This window comes from Camelus dromedarius, chromosome 8 (genome assembly GCF_036321535.1).
Source record: "Camelus dromedarius isolate mCamDro1 chromosome 8, mCamDro1.pat, whole genome shotgun sequence".
In the NCBI taxonomy this organism is placed as follows: domain Eukaryota; kingdom Metazoa; phylum Chordata; class Mammalia; order Artiodactyla; family Camelidae; genus Camelus; species Camelus dromedarius.
In genome coordinates, this window is record NC_087443.1 from 48,666,116 (window position 1) to 48,689,164 (window position 23,049).

Here is a 23,049-nt window from a genome sequence, read left to right on the forward strand (position 1 = left end):
AAAGGAAAAGGTGGAGAAAGAAAAGAATGAAATACTTTTTTTTTTTTGTAGAAGTGGAAATAATTTTTAAAGAATTTATTAATTCAGAAAAATGGCATCCTTCCTTAGAGTTTTTTACAAGATGACCACAAAATGCTTAACATGTAATTGTTAAAAATGTGTTTTCAAATTATTAGCTCACTTCTCTGCCTTAATAAAATATACTGGAAAATAATCAATTTTTTAATAATGCAGGCTTTTGCAGTCTTGTATAGTGATTTGTTTAAATAGCCTTTATTTTTTAGAGTACTTTTAGATTCACAGTGAAATTGAGCAGAAGGTAAGGAGATTTCTCATATGCTTCCTCCAGCAACATATGCATAGCCTTCCCCACTATTAAAATCCCATACCAGTTATTTTTTAAAACAGTTTTGAGAAATAGTTCATATACCATGTAGTTCACCCATTTAAAGTGTATAGTTAAGTGGTTTTTAATATATTCACAGAGTTGTGCAACCATTATCCCTGTTTAATTTTAGAACGTTTTCATTACTCCAAAAAAAGAAACTCCATTATACACCACATTAACAAAAGGTAGGATAAAAATCACATGATCATCTCAGTAGGTGCAGAAAAAGCATTTGACAGAATTCAGCATCCATTCATGATAAAAAAACTCTCATCAAAGTTGGTACTGAGGGAACATTTCTCAACATAATAAAGGCCATTTATGACAAATCCACAGCTAACATCATACTTAGCGGTGAAAGGCTGAAAGCCTTTCCTCTAATTTCAGGAACAAGGCAGGAATGCCATTCTTGCCACTTCTATTTAACATAGTATTGGAAGTTCTAGCCTCAGCAGTTAAACAAGAAAAAGAAATAAAAGACATCCAAACTGGAGAGGAAGAAGTAAAACTATACTATTTGCAGAAGACATGATACTACATATAGAACACCCTAAAGTGTCCACAAAAAACTAGTATAAGTAATACATGAATTCAGTAAAGTTGCAAAATACAAGATACAAGGATACAGAAATCTGTTGCTTTTCTGTACACTAATATTGAACTATTAGAAAGAGAAAATAAAAAGAAACCCCATTTAAAAATCACATCAAAAAGAATAAAATGCCTAGGAATAAACTTAACCAAGGAGGTGAAAGACCTATACAATGAAAACTATAAAACACTGATGAGGGAAACTGAAGACCGTACAAAGAAATGGAAAGATATCCTGTGGTCTTGGATTGGAAAAATTAATCATTGAAATAGCCGTATTACCCAAAGCAATCTATGGATTTAATAGTATCTCTGTCAAAATACCTGTGACATTTTTCACAGAACTAGAACAAATTATCCTAAAATTTGTATGGAACCACAAAAGACCCTGAATTGTCAAAGCAACCTTAAGGAAAAAGAGGCATAACCCTCCCAACCTTCAGACAGTATTGCAAACAGTAATCAAAACAACATGGTACTGGCACAGAAACAGACATGTAGATCAATGGAACAGAATAGAGAGCCCAGAAATAAGCCCACACATCTGTGGTCAATTAATCTACAACAAAGGAGGCAAGAATGTAAGTGGAGAAAATACAGTCTCTTCAGGAAGTGGTGCTGGGAAAACTGGACAGCTACATGTAAAACTCCTAGAAAAAAAAAGTGAGATTAGAACATTTCCTCACATCATATACAAAAATAAACTCAAAATGGGTTATAGACCTAAATGTAAGACCTGAAACCATAAAACTCCTTGAAGAGAACATAGACAGAACATGCTTTGACATAAATCATAGTAATGTTTTTTCTGAACCTGTCTCCTAAAGCAAAAGAAATAAAAGCAAAAGTAAATGAATGGGACCTAATTAAATTTAAAAGCTTTTGCACAAAAAGGAAACCATTGACAAAATGAAAAGACAACCTGCTAAATGGGAGGAAATACTTGCAACTGAAATGACCAACAAAGTTAATATCCAGAATTTATAAACAGCTTTTACAACTCAATACCAAAAAAAAAAATCAAAAAATGAACAGAAGACTCCAATAGACATCTCTCCAAAGAAGACATGCAGATGGCTAACAGGTACATAAAAGATGCTTGACATCACTAATTATTAGAGAAATGCAAATAAAAACGAGATAGCACTTCACACCTGCCAGGCGAGGATGTAGAGAAAAGTGAACTCTTGTATGCTGTTGGTGGGAATGTAAATTAATAAAGCTACTGTGAAAAACAGTATGGGGATTCCCCCCCAAAAATAAAAATAGAACTACCAGATGACCCAGCAATTCCACTCCTGGGTATGTATCTGGGAAAAATGATAACACTAATTTGCAAAGGTATGTGCACCCCAGCCCAGCGTTCGTAGCAGCACTATTTACAATAGCCAAGACATAGAAGCAACCCAGATATTCATCAACAGATGAATTGATAAAGAAGATGTGGCATATATATATATATATATATATATATATATATATATATATATATACATACATACACAATGGAATATTACTCAGCTGTAAAAAAAGAACGAAATTTTGCAATTTGCAACATGGATGGACCTGGAGAGTATTATGCTTAGTAAAATAAATTGGACAGAGAAAGATAAATATTGCATTATATATCACTTATATGTGGAATCTAAAGAAACGAATATATATAGCAAAACATAAACAGACTTGCGGATATAGAAAATAAAATAGCTGTTACCAGTGGGGGAATGGAAGAGGGGAAGGGCAAATTAGGGGTATGGGATTAAGAGATACAAACTACTATGTATAAAATAAATAAGCAACTAGTATATATTATACAGCACAGGGAATTATAGCCATTATTTTGTAATAACATTTAATGAGTATAATGTATAAAAATGACTCACTGATGTATACTTGAAACTAATATAATATTGTAAATCAACTATACTTCAATTAAGGAAAAAAAAAAACACATGCCCATTAGCAGTCACTCCCCATTTACCCCTGCCCTCTCAGCACTAGGCAGCCACTAGTCTACTTTCTGTCTCTATGGATTTGCCTTTTTGGATATTTCACATAAGTGGAATCATACAATGTGTGGTTCTTTGTGACTGGCTTCTTTGACTTAGCATAGTGTTTTCAAGGTTGATCCATGTTATAGCATGTGTCAATATTTATTCTTTTTTATGGCTGAATTATGTTCTGTTATGTTGACTATACTGTATTTTGTTTATCCATTCATTTGTTTATGGACATTTAGGGTATATCCACTTTGGGATTGTTATGAGTAATGCTACTGTGAACATTTGTATTCATATTTTTGTGTGGACATGTTTTTATTTTGCTTGGGTATATGCCTAGGAATGGAATTTATAGGAGAGTCATTAACTTTGACAATCAGGAATTGCTAAAGAATATTAAAACTGTAGTTATGTAAATAATCCCTGATGTGCACTGGTTTCTGGATATAATGTAAAGATGAAGCATTCCAAGTTGAGGTTGGCCCATTTATAGTAATCCACATCTCCTGCTAGGAGGTTTAATTTGTTTTGTTTTATCTTAAGAAATTCCAATTTTTAGGGTTTTTTTTTTATATTTGCTTATTTTATCCACAAGTGAAGTACATAGAGGGAAAAAATGCAACAAATCGAGTATTCCTTTATGTTAAGTAGTTGCTGATTGTATTTTTATATATTTAAAAGCTAATGAGATTAATTTTCATGCATGGCTTCTTGAATGAGATGCAGTGATACAGAGGCAGTGTGATGTAGTAGGCAGATGCTTGGATTTGATTTGAGTTCTGGTTCTGTTCTACTGATGCTACAGATTACTCACTTCCAGAAAAGGGGACTGCCTCTCCTGACTCACACAGTTGTTATGATAATCAAATGAGAGAATGTCTAAAGCACTTAGTATAGTGCTATATACAGATAAGGTATTATTATCATATATGAGAGTTCTCTGGTCAAAACATGTCTTTAACGTCTTTGTCAGATATTCACACACCTTCCCTCCCCCAACTGCTGTGAGTATTCAAATATTAGAAACAAATACTTTGTAGTACTTATTCTCTTCAAATTTTCATGGCCTTGAGCTCATTTCTTAAACGAATTTCCTTTTCTTCAGCAAAATGGAGAAAATTTTTACTTTTTGGAGGATTACTTCTTTATTTGTGAATTGAAAAGAGGACTCATTCAACAATATTTTAAACACCTACTGTGATACATGTCAAGCAGTGTTTTAGTAGCTGGACACAGTGATGAGTAAGACAAAGTCATTACACTTGCGACTCTTAGAATCCAGAGAAAATAGAAATGTATATAAAAGCCATGGGCTATGGTATAACTTTATGTAAGATTGTAAAACAGTATAAAATGTTAAAGGAAGGAGAGTTTGACTCTGTAAGAAGAAATGGTTTTGCTCACGGCCTTCTTTCCTGAGGAAGGAGAGTCAGCAGTAATGGTGCTTTTCAGGGACTGGTTTTCTCTATACTAAAAGGCTGTTTGGGATGTTTAAAAATATTTAGCAGAATCAAGGTGAAATCTTTTTAAGTAGGTTTAAGGGAAGAAAATGAGTGTAGAGACTTCTATCAAATTTCTTTCCAAAAATCAGATTGACACTGACCAGTTTTATGAGCAGCACCAAAATTAAGGGTACTTCTGAAGGAAACTAACAGATGCTCAGCAAAGAGAGACTAATAGGATTTTATTAATAATAATAATAATAAAAACAAATAATAGACTATTTTTTAGAGTAGTTTTAGGTTCACAGCAAAATTGGGTAGAAATTACAGAGAGTTCCCACATACTACTTCCTCCCCATACATACAAGCTCCTCCACTATTAATGTTACAAACCAGTGTGGTATAATAATAAAGTTTTAATAGAGGTTTAATATTTTATCTTTGTATTTTTTCTGATCTGTTCTATTGAAATGTTAATCTTTTTTCTTCATAACTCTTAAAAACCTTTTTTGTGTTTGGAGTTTATAATAAGTGTGTGTATTTGTATATGTGTTCGTATATACAAAAGCAGTATTTGTCATTAATATTATGTGAGGAAATGTCTTTCACTTAATTCTAGAGTTCCCTGGCTACTTTTTGCTTTCTCCATCCCTCCTCCACCCCACATTGAGATGGTACTGTGTGCACAGGTTGTTATCTGTTTTTGTTGTTGTTAGCTTTTTATATTAATGTTAAATCAGAGATATTCTTCAGTGTTTCTGAATATTTTTCAACACAGTTTTAATAGCATGATTTTACTTCATGGAAAAATTAGAGATTGCAAATAATGTTAATAGACAAGTGTCAACATTTTAGTTATATATAACCAGTCCTCTAAATCCATGGTCCTTGACTCTTATGATCTTGACTTTAATTTTTCTTCTTAAACCATCACTACAGTGATGGGATTAAAATCAAAACCAGTAAATTTACTGTTTAAGCAAATTTAAGCGGCTATTGCTTTTTAAACAGCTGTGACTAGAAAAGCATGTTGAATTTACTGAAGAAATGAGATGTATCTGGATTTTATTCTATTTTCCCATCCCCCATTATCTCTGTTAGTATATTTTTAATTTTTTTAAATTAGGGGAATTCAGTAAGTCACTGCTTTTTCAAAGTAAGGTTTATATCCTGGACAGTGTAATTTCTTGCCTCATGAGATCTTTCATTTTGTCAGGAATACTCTCAAATACCAAAATTAAGTGCTGTAAATATATGTTACTGTCATTAAATAACTCTCATTAACCTTTTTTCTACCTTTTTGTTGACTCAAATCTTTGATATTGCCAGATTTCACTGTTGGATAGGGTATGGCTTTTTAAGGTTGTGTAGTTCCATATTTTTACATAAAGATGGCAGCATTGAGATAAAAATGTAGTGGCACCAAGTGATTACTTAGCCTGTAGTAACTAGGGGAGCTTTGTCTTCTAAAGTTCTTGGACTCTGTTCTCGCTTGTCTTTTTGCTAACTTTCTGCAGTCAGTGTTCCATGGAGTTTAACTAGGTGTGCCAGGAGACTTTAGCACTGGTTGTTGATACTGGCTTGATAAGGTACAAGCTCATTTAACTTGCCTGGCTATGCTGTGAATTCAGATTCAGATGTCAGGATGCCTCTGGAAAGATACTTTCTGACTCAGTAGACTGTAGGTCTGTGGTGTCTAAAACTTTATTTCCCTGCTATGTCCTCAGTGTGTAGAACAAGTCTGGGATGCAGTTAGTGCTCAGGATGTATTGAAGGAATATCCACAGGCCTGTAGTCTCTTATTTTAGTCAAGCCATCATTATCCTCCCAGGCATCCAGGCCACAAACCTATGCATCATTCTTGACTCTGTCTCTCGCACCTTCTATGTCTTCTCACCATAATGTTGTTTTTTTTTTTTTTTCTTCCAGTTTTGTATCAGTTCCTTCCACTTTTCTTCATCCCCACTGCTACCACCTCAATTCAGGCTAATATCTTCTCTTTCCTGGATTTTAGAAACTGCTTCCTAAGTGCTTCCCTGATTTTAGTTTTACTTCTACTCCATTCCAGTACAGCTTATTATGGAGGCTGTAGAGGGTATATACAAAGATGAATACATTTAAATTATTGTCTCAGGGAACTCATGTCCTAGTTTGGAGGGTATTTGTAAAACAGCACTAAAACAGGTAAAAAAAATGCTGAAGGAGAATTAATTTGAGCTGTTGGAGTTTGGTAAAGGCTTTATGGGAGGAGGAATCTTTGAGTTTGGTCATCAAAGACTTCCTTCGCAAACTTCAGCATATCAGCCCTTAATACTTGTTTTGGTTTTTATTTAAACAGCTTTATTGAAGTATAATTGATATAAACAACACATATTTAAAGTATACAATTTGTTGAGTTTTTAAATATTTATACACCCATGAAACTATCACCATATCAAGATAATAAAATACCCATCACATGCAAAAATTTCTTGGTGACTTTTAATTTATTGAGGTAGTTTATTTACAGTGTTTCAGGTATACAGCAAAGTGAATCAGTTATATATATATATACACACACACACACACACACACACACACACATACATGTTCTTTTCCAGATACACACACACACACATTTATATATATATGTGTGTGTGTGTGTGTGTATATATATATTCTTTTCCCATATAGGTTATTACAAGATACTGAATATAGTTCCCTGTGCTATGCTATACAATAGGTCCTTGTTGTTCATCTATTTTATATATAGTAGTGTGTATCTGGTAATCCCAAATTCCTAATTTATCCCCCCACCTTTCCCGTTTGGTAACCATAAATTTTGTTTTCTATGTGGAGGAGTCTGTTTCTGTTTTGTAAATAAGTTCATTTGTATCATTGTTTTAGATTCCACATATAAGTGATATCATATGATATTTGTCTCTGATTTACTTCTTTGTGACTCTTTCTAATCCACTTCCCACCCCAACTCCTAGGCAAACTACTGACCTGCTCTGTCGCTATAATTTGTATTGTCTAGAATTTTATATAATAAAACTATATAGTATGTACATTTTTTGGTTTGACTTTTTTCATTCAGCATAGTGGTTATGAGATTCATTTACGTTGTGGGTATCAGTCATTCATTCCTTTTTTATTTATTTTATTTCATTTAGTTTATTTAGTGTTCCATTATATGGATACACTACAGTTTGTTTATCCATATCCTTATGGTGAATGTTTGGGTTGTTTATAGTTTGAGGCTATTGCTAATAAAGCTGCTGGGAACATTTGTGGTCTTTGTACCATATGCTTTCATTTCTTTATCCTAGAGATGGATTAGCTGAGTCATATTTAGGTGTATGGTTAACTTTTTAAAAAACTGCCAAACTCCTCCTAACAATGTATGAGACTTAAAATTATTCTGCATCTTGGCCAACACTTGGTATGGTAGGTATTTTTAATTTCAGCCATTCTAATGGGTATGTAGTAGAACCTTACTGTGATTTTAGTTTGCATTTGCCTAAAAACTAGTGTTGGAGGACAGAGGGAATGAAAAGTGTCCACCAAACTGAGAAGGCATCTTGAAACCAAAAAATTAGATAAGCAGCTTCATATAATCGATGGATTCCTTTATCATAGGGTAACTTAGTTACAGGGTGGGATCAGGATAGGGCAGACAATGATCTGGAAGTATTTGCAGTTGTACTGCAGAGGGGCCATTGGGACAGTTTATAGTGAACCTGGGGTATGGAGGTAGGTACTTGGAAATAGGATGTACATTCCTAAGTTAAGATTCATGAATGAAGAACTAGTCTCGTGGGCCCCAGGAATACATCAGCAAAGATTTTTATTGTTTGGGGACTAACAGTGCATAGAGGTGACCTGGTCCTAATGATTATAAAACAGTATCTATTAATTACAAAGTCCTTAACAGAGAAATGACTTACTGCACACTGCTGTCCTGGGTAGAGTCAGTGGAAGGACCGGAGAAACTGTAAGGGCCCAAGATGGTGTCAGTTACACTAATAGCCATACAACTAGTGATAGTGAACATCTTTTGATATGCTTATTAACCACCTATATGTTTACTTTGTTAAAGTGTCTGTTCGTGTCTTTTACTGTTTTTTAATTGGTTTGTTTATCATCTTTATTATTGTACTATAGGAGTTCTTTATATATATTCTATGTGCAAGTTCTTTCTCAGGTTTATACTTTACAAATATACTCTCCTAGTCTGTAGTTTTCCTTCTTTGTTTTTATAATAATGTCTTTTATGGGCTAATTTTGCCCCACTATTGAGGCAGTTCCTCTTGAACATCTATTTGGTACCCTGTGTATTTTGAGGCTTTCCTAGTCTGGCTTGTTGGAATACAAACTATTCCTGGCCTTGTGTTAGCTTTGAGAACTTTTTCACCTCTTTCTTTTCAATGCCTTTTGCGTGAATTTGGATTGTTTTTTTCACACGCATGAGCTGATCAATACTAGCTGAAAACTTGAGGGGAGTCCCTGCAGATCTTTCTTCCCTGGGACTCTATCCTGTGAGTTTTAGCCAATGTAGCCTCACTAAATTCTCAGTTCTATCTCATCTACTCAGGAAGACTGCTGTGCTCTGTTTGGGCTCCCCTGCCCAAACTCCAGGCAGTTAAGATGGGACGGTTGTTGGGATTCACCTCATTTGCCTTCCCTCACTCTGATTCTGACTTTTGTCAAATGTCTAAAAATTGTTATTTCATATATTTCAAATGGCTTTATAGTAGTTTAAGGCTGTGAGGTAAATTCAGCCCCTGTTACTGCATCTTGGCTAGAAGCAGAAGTTACTTCTCTGTATTTTTCCTGGAGAAAAAAAACTTTATGCTTGAGTCATTTTGTTCCGTGTTTGTGTTTAACTGTTGACTCTGATGCTTCTCCAAATGCCTCACTGGAGCTGATGCTTCAATTGTAAAGGAAGACTTAAAAAAATATTTTCCTTGTAATTTTTTTCCCAAAGCATCTCATATCTCTAGCAGTTCATGTTGCTTATTTGTGCGCTTACATAAGTATGGGAATTATATGAGTTATCTAATGCTCTATTTGATATTCCTGGATCATGTTTGAAAATGCATTCACTCTGTGTAACATTAGTTGAGTGTGAAACATGAATTAAGAGCTTAGAAAGATGTAAGCTGAGTACATGTAGGGGAAAAACATGCAATTATTAGTTGTTTCTCTGGTTGAGCCTTCTTTCTGGGTGTTTCACCTACTTTGAACACATACATAGTCATCAAACCTCATTTAACAAAGTAACTTTAGACCAAATTAAATTTATTTTTTAATTAAAGAGTTAATAAATCTCCTTACCAACTTATATAAGTAAAAGAGGACTGAAATTTGGAGAAATACATTCTTATCTTGCTAGATAACATTAGGTAATTCACTCATCTTTTCCTTATTTCTAAAATGAGAGGGCTTGACCAGATCTCAACCCTGAAACAATTCCAATTGTATATTCCTATATATAATTCATTTGTTTTCTTACATTTGTATTAATAGTTTACATTTTCTAGCTTTTTTTTAAATGTAGCCCTGTAAAAGTAGTTTTGCCACTTGTTGGAAAATATGACATCCCAAGTTCAATGTATTTTTATCAGAGAAAGAGTTAAATGTGTTTCATGCCCTTGTATCCCTCATTTTTTGGTAGACTATTCTGCTAAGAGTTCTAAAGAATATCTTCATAAGTCGGATTATAAGTTAATATGAGAAGTGAGACTAATAGAAGTCTACGTTGAAGGATCAGAGTACGTAGTTAGAATACAGAAAACAGAAACAGCATGATTCAAGAAAAATGGGACTATTCAAAGCAAATTATAGGATATCTGAATTTTTCTTAATTTGATTGATATATAAATGTGTAAATTTAAAATGTAAATTAATTAATCTATCTTGACATTTTAAATATAGCACTCATTAGGATAAAATTATTAGACTTCTCTGAAATACACATCATGTAGGAGATTAAAAAAAATAATGTGGGACAGAATTTTAGGCTTACTATTCCTCAGGATGTCAAATTGTCGTATATAGCACAAGGGTTCTTGGGATTTGGAGAGGTCTGAACTCCCAAAACTGTATTCACATTGTTATGGGATTGTGCATTTCCCTGGGATGAAATCCCATTCCTTTAGATTCTTAGATAGTTTTATTTCCCCAATATTTAGAAACTACAGATGCAGTGAATACTGAATATGTATCATTACTGATTGTTTTGATAGCTCCTTTTTAAAAAAATTTTTGCATCTTCCTCCAAAAGACTGCATTCTTTAGTTAAAGGTGAAAACTTTGGTCTTTCTGTCTTGGCATCCTAAACTTCTCAGCTCTGTTTATTGAATGCCATATGAAATAAAGAAAGCTACATGGGACCATAGATAGGATGTAGTAATCTTTATGCGCTGAGCAATCTTCTGACCAAATTATGTGCAGTGGCCGTATATTAGAAATTTAGTAAACTGAGAAGTGTTTTTCACATGCTTTACCCTTTTGTTCTCCCATATATTATATTCTCTTGTTCTCTCTGGTCTCTCTGAGCACCTCCCCTCACCCTCCCCGCCAGCCACACACACGCGCGCGCACACACACACACACACACACACACACACAGAGTTCCTTACTCTCTCATTCAGACATACACACTCTTACCCATTTGCTGTTGCCAATATTTTGGGCTTAATCGTAGACCAACTTTGCTTTGGAGAAGCTTGGAAATGAAACCCAGAAAAGTTCCCTTGCTATCCTTGGGACTTGGGTGTGTTCAAGGGGAAGCTGAGGATATGGTTCTTTCAAACAGCAGTTATACTAATTGAAGTAAATCAGTTGCTAGCAGATGGCTCAGAACATTTCTAAGATTTACTCTCCATTATGAGTCAGAGCAAAGAGCAGTGTGTTCCTGAGATGGAACCAACTCACTTCACAGGAATTACTGATTTACTTTACAGAAACCTGGCACATACCTTTAATGGCTTCTGATGAAAATTGGACCATAAATAAATACTTTTGTAATATTGGTTTTGATGTCTTTAGAATTACAAAAACAAACCAAAATTTAAAAACTGCTACTGTATGTGCACACACATACAAACTCCACAACTCTTTAGCCTCCATTAATTGAAAGTAACCAATTTCCCATTTTTGGTGTTTGGAAATATTTTAGAATAGAAATACAATATGTTTTTATGTTTAACATGTATTCTCCTTAACTTTGTTAAAGAGAATTGAAATGTAAGAAAGTCTTATAACAGGGCAAACAGGTATAAGCCTGAGCAGCTGTTTAACAGATTATATTAACTCTTTGGAAGGAAAATGTGCTTTTTGGTTACATATATTCCCATGGCACTAGTTTTGTTGTTGTTGTTTAATTAATAAACTATTTTCTAGAGCAGTTTTAGGTTCACAGCAAAATTGAGCAGAAGGTAGAGTTCCCATAAACTCCCTCCCCACCAGACCTCCCTTACTATTGACATCTCACACCACAGTGGTACATTTGTTGTAATTAATGACCCTATGTTGACACATCATTATCACCAAAGTTTGTAGTTTACATTGGGGTTCACTCTTGGTGTTGTATATCCTCTGGGTTTGGACAAATTTCTAACAACATGTATTGGCCGTATAGAATTGTACAGATAGTTTCATTGCCCTAAAAATCCTCTGTGCTTTGCCTGTTTATCTTTCCCTCCCCACTAACCCCTGGCAACTACTGATCTTTTTACTGTCTCCATATTTTTGCCTTTCCCAGAATGTCATATAGTTGGAATCATACAATATGTAGCCTTTTTGGATTAGCTTTCTTTACCTAGTAATATGCATTTATGTTTCTTCCATGTCTTCTCATGGCTTGATAGCTTTTTTTTTAGTTTTGTAGTTTTCCTCATATAGATCTTGTATATTTTGTTATTTTATACTTAACTCATTTTTAGGGGTGCTAATATAAATGGTAATGTGTTTTTAATTTCAGATTTCCATTTGTTTATTGTTAGCATATAGAAAAGCAATTGACTTTTGTATATTAACTTTGTATCCTGCAATCTTGATATAATTGCTTATTTACTCCAGGAGGTTTTTTTATTGATTCTTTGGATTTTTTACATAGATGATTGTCATTTACAAAGACAGTTTTATTTCTTCCTTCCCAGTTTGTTTACCTTTTATTTCCTTTTCTTATCTCATTGCTTTAGCTAGGACTTCTAGTACAATGGTGACAGGCAGTGATGAGAAGGGACATTCTTGCCTGTACCTCATCTAATCAGGAAGGCTTTGCATTTCTCAACATTAAGTATGATGTTAACTTAGCTTTTTGTATGTTTTTTATCTAGTTGAAGAAGTTCCCTCTATCACTAATGTGCTGAGAATTTTTATCATGAATGAATGTTGAATTCTGTCAAATGTATTTTCTGAATCTATTCATATGATAATGTAATTTTTCTTTTTTATCCTATTGATATAATAGTTAACATTAATTGATTTTTGAATGTTGAACCAGCCTTGCATACCTAGGACAAATCCTACTTGGTCATGGTATATAATTCCTTATTACATTGTTGGATTCTATTGGTTAATATTTTGTTGAGGATTTTTGCTTGCATCTGTCTTCTGAGAAAAATTGTCTGTAGTTTTCTAGTAGTGACTTTGTCTGGTTTTGGTATTAGGGTAATACTGTCTCATAGAATTAGTTGACTGTTCCCTTTGCTTCTGTTTTCTCGAAGAACTTACAGAAAATAGGTAGAATATGTTCCTAAAATGATTGGTACAGTTCACCAGTGTACACATCTGGGCCTGGTACTTTCTATTTTGGAAGGTTATTAATTATTGATTCAATTTCTTTAATAGATACTGGCCTATTCAGATCATCTCTTTCTTCTTGTGTGAATTTTGGCAGATTTTATCTTTCAAGGAATTGTTCCATTTCATCTAGGTTATCAAATTTTGAGGCATAGAGTTGTTCATAATATTTCTTTGTTATCCTTTTAATGTCCATTGGATCTGTAGTGAGGTCTCTTCTTTGATTTCTGATACCAGTAATTTGTGCCTTTTCTCTTTGTTTCTTAGTTAACCTGGCTAGAGAGTTACTGACTTTATTGACCTTTTCAAAGAATCATCTTTTGATTTTGTTGATTTTCTCTATTAGATGTCTTGTTTTGAATTTCATTGACTTCTGCTGTAATCTTTATTTTTTCTTTTGCTTACTTTGGATTTGATTTGCTCTTTTTTTTTTTTCCTACTTTCCTAAAATGGAAGCCTAGGTGATTACTTTTAGATCATTCCTCTTTTTTAATATATACATTAAATGATATAAATTTTCTGTAAGCACTGCTTTCACTGAATCCCCCAAGTTTTTCTAAGTTGTGTTTTCATTTTCATTTAGTTAAAAATATTTTAAAATTTCTCTTGAGATTTCTTCTTTGACCCACGTGTTATTTAGAAATGTGTTGTTTAATCTCCATGTATTTTGGGTATTTTTCCAGTTATCTTTTTGTTACTGATTTCTAGTTTAATTCCAATGTGGTGTGGTTTAATTCCATTGAGCAGATACTGATAATTTCTGTTTCTTAAAAAAAAATTTTTAAGTTGTGTTTTATATTACAGAATGTGGTCCCTTGGTGAGTGTTCCACATGAGCTGGAGAATCATGTGTAGTCCACTGTTGTTGAATGAAGTAGTTTGTAGATTTCATTATATCCAGTTGATTGATAGTGTTGTTGAGTTTAACTATGTCCATACAGATTTTCTGCCTGCTGGATCTGTCGGTTTCTGATAGAGGAGTATTAATGTCTCCAACTATGATAGTGGGTTTATCTGTTTCTCCTTGTAGTTCTATCAGTTTTTTGCCTCATGCATGTTGTGCTCTGTTGTTAGGTACATATACATTAAGGAATGTTTTATCTTCTTAGAATAGTGACCCCTTTATCAGTAGGTACTGCTCCTCTTTATCTCTGATGACTTTCCTTGCCCTGAAGTTGGCCATGTCTGATATTTATATAGCTTCTCCCACTTTCTTTTGATTAGTATTAGCTAGCATGTTGTATCTTTCTCCATTACTTTACTTTTAATCCTGTATGTGTCTTCATATTTAAAGTGGATTTCTTGTAGAAAACGTATAGTTGAATCTTATATTTTGATCTGACATTCTGTCTCTTTTAATTAGTATATTTGACCATTGACATTGAAAGTGATTATTGATATACTAGGATTAATATCTACCATATTTGTTACTCTTGTCTATTTGTTGCTTTTGTTCTTTGTTCTTAGTTTTGTCTTCCACACTTTTTCTGCCTTTTGATGTTTTAATCAAGCACTTTACATGATTCTGTTTCCTCTCCTTTCTTAGCATATCAATTGTATTTCATCTTTTTTTTTTTTACCTTTTTTAGTGGTTGCCCTAGAATTTGCAATATACATTTATAACTATAATCCCAGTCTGTTTTCAAATAACATTTTACCACTTCATGGGTAGTGCAAGTACCTTATAATAACAAAATACTCTAATTCTTCCTTCCTGTCCCTTGTATCATTGCTGTCATTAATTTCACTTATACATACATAAGCATGCATAAGTCTGTGTGTGTGTGTGTGTGTGTGTGTGTGTATAAGCATACATAATTGAGTAAATTATTGCTACTATTATTTTGAATAAATAGTTATCAGACCAATTAAGGATAAAAAATAAACATTTTAATGTTATCTTTACTTACTCATCTGCACTGTTCTTCCTTTCTTTATGTTGAGCTGAGTTTTCTTTCTCTGAAGGAATTTCTTTGAACATTTCTTGCAAGGTATGTCCACTGGCAACAAGTTCTTTCAGTTTTGTTTGTCTGAGAAAGTGTTTATTTCTCCATCTTTTCTGTAGGATAATTTTGCAAGGTACAAAATTCTAGGTTAGTTGGGGTTTTTCCTCTCAAAACATATAAATATTTCATTCCACTGTCTTCTTGCTTGCATGGCTTCTAAGGAGAAGTCAGGTGCAGTTCCTATCTTTGTGCCAGTATAGGTAAGGTGCTTTTTTCCTGTGGCTTCCTTCAAGAGTTTTTTCATTAGCTTTGATTTTCGGAAGCTTAAAAATGATATATGCCTAGGCGTAGGTTTGGTTTTTTTTTTTTGTTTTTTTTTTTGTTTTTGTTTTTGTTTTTTGAATTTATCCTGTTCAATATTCTCTTACCTTCCTGGATCTGTGGTTTGTTGTCTAACATTAATTTGGGTAAATTCTCATTTATTTTTGCTTTAGACATTGCATCTGTTTTTGTTTCTCTTCTCTGTCTGGTGTTCCCATTACACATATGTTAATTTAAACCTTTTATAATTGTCCCACAGTTCCTGTATATTCTCATCTTTTTTTCTAGTCCTTTTTTCTCTGTTCTTCTCAGCTTTGGAAGTTTCTGTTGTCATACACTAAAGCTCAGAGATTCTTTCCTCATCTGTGTTTGGTTTACAAAGATATTCTTTGTTTCTGTACAATGTTTTTAATCTCTATTATTTCTTTTTTAGTCTTTCATAGATGTTCCATCTTTCACTTAAATTAACACATTTCTTCTTGCATATTGTCTATTTTTTCCATTAAAGCCTTTAACAGATTAATTATAATTTTAAAAAATTCCTGGTGTGATCATTCTAACATATCTGCCATATCTGACTCTGGTTCTAAATGCTTGTTTAGTCTCTTTAAACTAAGTTTTTTGCCTTTCAGTATGTCTTGTAATTTTTTTTTTTTTTTAAAGTGGACATGATGTACTGGGTAAAACTATGGTAAATAGGCCTTTACTAATGTAGCGGTAAGGTGTGAGGGAGGGTAAACTTTCTGTCGTCCTATGATTGGGTCTCAGCCTTTTGATGAGCCTGTGCCTCTCAGTTTTTTTCCCCCTCCTTAGGTGGTACAGGAGAGTTAGAGGGGGCTAGAGTTGAGTATTTCCCTTTTCCCAGGTAGATTAGGCTCATTTCTTGGAGGTCATTTTAGAATTCTGTCTACTATAATTTTTATTCTGTTTTTAATAGTTCTAAAAGGTAACTGGTTATCAAAAGCAAAAATGGTAATGATATATGTTTACAGCATATAGAAAAAATAAATAACTATTACTATTGTCATTATATATACATATACATACATATATACATGTGTAATACACGTACATTGTACATGTATATGTACACACTCACATATGCTAGATTGGGTGAAACCATTCCCAATTTCAGCTGCTGTCTCACATTGGCCCACTGTACTTTCTAGTGAGTACCTGATGGCTGTTTGGGATACTCCTGTTTTCAAATCTCTCACATGCTTTGTGGTTTCTCTTTGCTTCTTTCCACAGATACTGATAATATGCAGGTCTTGAGGCTATTGGTAATTCATGGAAAATACTTTTCTACATGGTTATGCTGTGAATGTTTCCCTTGGGTTTTGGGTCTGCTATCCAGTTGCTGCATCTGTTTTTATGTGGGGACTCAGGAAAGTTCAAAAACTGCTGCAAGTGCTGCTGTCCTCCTAGAAAATCCAGATGTACTAAATTTGTAGCCTAATGTGTGAGGTGGTGGCAAGAAGTCAGATGGTTAATTGTGTTTGAATAGGTTTACAGATTATATTTAAGAACTATAGCTATATTCTTTCTATAAAAGCTGAGAAAAGGCTAAGCAGTCATTTGCTGCTGTTTATAAAAGAAGCCTTTACCAGAAAATAAAAAAAGATTATAGAAAACTTGAGGGGGAAAAAAAAGGTGACTTAGCTCATAGTATTGAAAGCTGTTGTGTTTATTGTAATATATCAAGTCCACTCCCACCCACAGACATGGTATATCAGCTAGAATAGATTGTATCTCAGCCCTTTTGTGGCTCTATTCCTCATTTGGTGCCCAAATCAGTTCTTACAAAAAGCACTGAAATACATGCATTACCATTTTACTGTTCAGACTGTTCAGACTTGATTTTAACCAAGAAATTTACTGAATATTGCTTGTCCTTATTCCTTAGATAAAGAGAAAGTAACATTTGAAATTCATTCAGAAGAGCTCCAAAGAGTAATCAATACTTACTAAGGGCCAGTTGCTCAGTTTCTTTCACAGAAAGCAGTGCAGTTTTGAAATGCATACCAGTTTCAGGTTCCTTAACCTGCAAGTAAATACTGGACTCTCTCTTTAAACTGCAAACTTACAGTTACCAGTGGGGAAAGGGGATGGGAAGGGATACGTTGGGAGTTTGAGATTTGCAAGCATTAACTACTGTATATAAAATAGATAAAAAACAAGTTTCTACTGTACAGCACAGGGAACTATTCAATACCTTGTAGTAACCTGTAATGAAAAAGAATATGAAAAGGAATATATGTATGTATATGTATGACTGAAGCATTATGCTGTACACCAGAAATTAACACAACATTGTAAACTGACTGTACTTCAATTTAAAAGAGAGAGAGAGAGAACATACATTCTACTTTTGGGGGGAAAAAAAGAATAACATATATGCCTCACTTTTAGATGAATTTGCACTACTACGGTGATCCAAAATTTTGGAACTTAACTTTTAGTATAAAAAATTCAGTTCTCTGCCACACAGAATTTCATTCATATTGTTGTTATGTTTATATTTCAAAAAGGTGAGAAAGTTGTATGCTAATTCTAAGTGTAACTATTGTGTTTACAAGCTGTTATGTTAAATTATTATATGTAAAATTATGTTAAATTATTATGTATGTAAAATATGTTTATACATATTTTTTCTCTATTTCTCTTTTAAGTTCTCAACCAGTTTCCTCTCCAGTCATCCTTCAGTTTGGTCATGCAGAGACCCTTCTTCCACTGCTTTCTCTTATGGGCTACTTCAAAGACAAGGAGCCCCTAACAGCTTATAATTACAAGGAGCAAATGCATAGGAAGTTCCGAAGTGGTCACATTGTACCCTATGCCTCAAACCTAATATTTGTGCTTTACCATTGTAAAAATGCTAAGACTCCTAAAGAAGAATTCCGAGTGCAGATGTTGTTAAATGAAAAAGTGTTACCCTTGGCTCACTCACAACAAACTGTTTCTTTATATGAAGATTTGAAGAACTACTACAAGGATATCCTTCAGAGTTGTCATACCAGTGAAGAATGTGACGTACCAAAGGTGAACACATCTGATGAACTATGAGTAACTGGAAAACATTTTAAATTCATCAGGAATCTATAGGGAGTGATTACATGCTTAGAATAATAGATGGACAATCCCTGGCTACAGAAAGCTTTAACATTTCTTGGGTATTTCTGTCTTTTTAAAGAAAAGCGTTGTTTCTTTTTAGTCTGGACATGAATGTGTAAGAAAGGATTCTTCGCTGGAGCCACTCTCTTAAAGGAAAAAAATTTGTTCAGAGAAATAACTGGCATTGCAAACGTTTACAGAAATTTAATTCCTCCTATTTATGTAAGAAATCTCACACTGAGATGGAATATGATTTCAAAATGATACTTGAAAGTTTTGGAGTAACAAAATATTATGTCAGTTGGATGATCTACAACTTGATTGGACTAAGTCTAGGAACTTTACCAGTTGTGCTGCAGTTCCTTTCTTTTTCCCCTGGTAGCACAGTTCAAGTATTGTCTTTCTTAATCAGAAATATTGTGATTCACTCGGAGTATCACTTTGGAAGAAAGCTAACATCTCTCTAGTTGAGAATTTGAAACAATATTAAGAAACAGAGTCTGATTTAAAAGAACATCTTCACTGAAAGAAAACAAAAACACCGATCTTATTATACTTTTGTCAGTAGTATTTATAAAGTATTTGAACAATGTTTCAATAATTCCTTTTAACCTCCTAGTAAGTCTTGCAAGGCCATTCTTCATTCATTCTTATCATACCTGTTTTACATATATAACAATGGAAGGAAAAGAAGACCATTAGTAACAAGAGAGAAGAATAGAATCAAAGTTTCTTAAATCCATTGCTTAGCAATTTTTTTATTCTGTCATTTTGCTTCTATTTTTTATATTTTGCTATTATGTGAAATACATCTTTTGGTGGCTTAATTTCTTTCTTGTTCTTTCTTTAAAAAAAAAAAAAAGTCTTCATCCTGGTGGGCTTAGTTTCACAGATATGAACCCATTTCAAAGAAATAGCTCTGAGTTCTGTCAAATGCCATGAAAATGTTTGCCATGAAAATAAACAGAATTCTTGAGATTTTTACTACCAGGTCTTTTCTGCTCTCTGTGTTAAAATACAATCAGTAATTGATGGTAAAAGGTTAGAATTTCAAGTAGCTTTGACTAAATCACCCAATATAAGGAAATTTTCTTCTAATAGAAATTTCCTCAAGTTTTTCACTTCTTAATGGTGGAAATCCATTTTATTAAAAATCTAAATAAAAAGTATTACAACTACATATTGAAATTATAAAAGAAGATGCATAGATCATTGGTTTGTGGATCATTGATCTTCAAATGAATGATGTTTGTAAAATAGATGATTAGCTGATAAATACTGCTGATGCATCAATACACAGCTAATTATTCCTGCAAAGGTCTGATATTAATCTTTTTTTTATTATTTATAAGTAGGCAGACAAAAAGAGAATAAATAATAAGCATTCATGCCCATCATACTGTTTTATCAAAATTAGCATTGTAACATTTAGTTTAGATCCAATTAAGAAGAATTGAGGACTTTTGTATACTTCCCTGACGCTCTTACCCTCACTCCCTGCCTCGAGGTAATCGCCAGAATGAAATTCATTATTCACCATTCCATTGAATGCTTGACTCTGAAAACCTGTAGTGTTGTGGGAATTTAAATTTTTCTATAGAAGGACTTATACTGTGCATATCTTGATTGATTTAACTGCCATATTTGTTTTTCAAGACTTTTCTTGATCCTGATCATTTGTCATAAATTAATACCATCAATTCATCAATATGTATTGAGTATTATGTACAAACACTAGACTCAGTCTATGGGCATGTAAAGTTGAATGAACCTAGCTTTTCTTTCAAGGGGGTTATCTTAAAAGACCTTAAAACAAATTTACTTGGTGTCTGGAACATTAAATAATTTCTGATTCATAATCTTTTCATAGACTGTGAAAATTTTATAGGAATTGTTTAATTTGTTGTTAAATAGGACCATATAGTTATTGTTGTAGTCACTGGTATGTGAACTATTTCAGGATAGAGGATAAGTGTGGTCCATTTTTGCTAATGTTGCAGAGGTTGTGACATTATTCTGGTGCTATTGTTCTCACTTGGGAAATGCCTGAAACTGAAGAATCTCATGATAAAAGCAAAAGGTCTTATCTAGGATAGGATATATTAAAAGTTGAACATTGAAAAATAATCTTTGGCTAACTACAGTTTGTTCATAATAGGTGACCAAATTATTCAGTTAAGCCAAAATTTAATCACTACGTGTTCTGAGATTTGGGTCAGTTAATAAATAGCCTGTGGACATTAGCCATTTTTCTGTCTATTCTACAACCTGATGTGTACAGTGCATTGTACGTACTATTTTTATAGTCATTATCATTTTGAAGTGTCTGTTCTCCAACACATAATCATTCACTTGATACTGTTTTCATGTATAATTTTAATTTTAACAATGAAAACAAAATTCAACTTGTAAAGGAAAAGGAACTTTGTTTTTTTTCAGACAAAATCAATTTTTATGATATTTTGAGTGCTTTCTTTTTGTAAACTGCAGAACTGATGCGTGCCCTTGAATATATGGGGGTTACATACAACCAAACCAGAATATAGAACTGTAAATTTTTGGAATATATTTCTCTAAGATGATGTTTCATGTAGCTCATTAATGACCTTTGGAATTTGGATGGTGTTCTGCCAAATGTAAGCTGAAAATAAATATTTGCTTTACAATATACTTTGCCTATCTCTAGCTCTTTTCCTGAACTTAATCACTCAGTTCTCTCCTAACCATTCTTTTTCTCTCACTCACTTAAGAATTTCCTTCCACTCACCTGTCAGCTCAGTCTACCCTTAAGCACCTTCACATAAGCTATTTTTTTTTAGTTGGTGTGTGTGCTTGTGTGTGAGAGGGAGAGAGAGTGTTTTTGAAAAAATTTCACAGCAAGAAAAAGGATGTCATGTTCTTTCAGTTAAAACATTCGTAGTTTGGGCTTCATACCTGGCAACTTGGGAGGAGGTTAACTTTTAAAACTTCAACTATTTATCATTGCTGGAGTATTATATTTTAAGATAGAAAGATTTTTAATTTTATTATTTCTAAAACTAGTCCCAATTCAACATCTTCGTGTACTATTCCCAGATTTTAAACCATTATTTAGACCCAAGTAGTTATGTTCAACTTTTGTTTGTTGTACTGAGAGAACAAATAGTTGTTCGTTAGAATGATAGCCTCACAAATTGACAAATACTCTTAGTATAATGAGAATATTTCATCAGAATATTTATTTTACATTATTTCTGAAATAGCTAATATGGAAAGTTAAGTTAGGATTTATAGATTTTCTCTGATTTTTTCATTAGAATTCATTCTACCAACCTTGGTTCTAATTTTATTTTGACCAAACATTAACAATTTGGGTGCTTTTGGAAAATTTTACAATAAATATTCTCACCCTGGGGGAAAAAATCCATTATATAAATCAATTATATAAATTATTATATATTTATATATATACATTATATATATACATACTGGTGAACTATATCTTTGGATTCATGCAGATGAGGGAGTTCTATTTAATTGATAAGAAACATACTTAATTGGAGATGGAAAGAACACTAATTATGCTCTAGCCATAGTTTCTCTTCCTTTGAGCAATCCTTAGTTTCTTTTTCTTATGATTTTTCTCTTTCTGTTACCTTCCTGAGAAGGTGAGAAGACATCTTGGCGAGACAGGATAGTGGTTTTTTTTTTTTCTTTCTGTTTCTGCAGTGTTGCTCCCTGAAATCTTCTGTTACTCCTTGTATTACGGAGATTAGGATAAGAGCCTGGTTTTCTAATTTGACTAACTAGATTGAGTTATGTAGTCTCCTTAATTCACCCAAGTGCTATTCGTGGTGGAAAAATGCAATTTGCATTTCACAGCTTTTCCTGCTACTTCAGTACTAGATGACTGAATGGAGTCTGAGGAGAAATTCTGATCTCCTTCAGGCAGAAGATGGGAAAAATGAGTTAGAAACAATCCCCTGTGTTTTCATTGTTGAGAGAGAAAATCCATGAAACTCCCACATACAGATAGGGAGCGGGTTTCCGTAAGGTAGTGGTTATCACGTTCGCCTGATGTACAGACAGGGAGTCAGAAGTAGCTGGGATTCTATATTCACTTCAGTCTGCGAGGCTTCCGGTCTTTCTAGTCAGGAAAATGGAGTAGAGCGGCCAGCACTGTGGAGCTTTCTCAAACACTGTTGCTAGTTTTGCCTCAGTTACGGCTGGAGGTACTTGATTTTCAAGTCTAGCTGCTATCAGCCTAGCTCTTCGGAAAAAAATAGAAGCATGGCTGGAAGACTTCTCCAACCAATGGGCCTATATGAGCTTTAAAGAACTGTTTTATTTAACAGGTCTAAAAACTGGTTATGAAGTATTTTATAAGCATTACAATAGATATGGGTATATGCATTTGTTAGTATTTGCCCAAACATAGATATGTAAAGCTAGTCTTAAGAGAAAAATTATAATTCT

General features: G+C 33.4%; 1 protein-coding gene across 3 annotated transcripts in view; it reads left to right on the forward strand.

Annotated features, from left to right (window-relative positions):
* The window catches only part of MINPP1 (multiple inositol-polyphosphate phosphatase 1), a 38,963-nt gene extending 17,699 nt beyond the window's left edge, over positions 1 to 21,264 (forward strand). For 2 of the 3 annotated variants that reach the window (XM_031461333.2, XM_031461332.2), the window contains exon 5: positions 18,153 to 21,264. In XM_031461333.2, the coding sequence (XP_031317193.1) occupies positions 18,153 to 18,546 (394 nt within the window). In that variant the 3' untranslated portion in view covers positions 18,547 to 21,264. The remainder of the gene's footprint in view (positions 1 to 18,152) is intronic. The other variant, XM_031461334.2, reaches the window with a different exon arrangement.
* Positions 21,265 to 23,049: the final 1,785 nt, after the last annotated feature.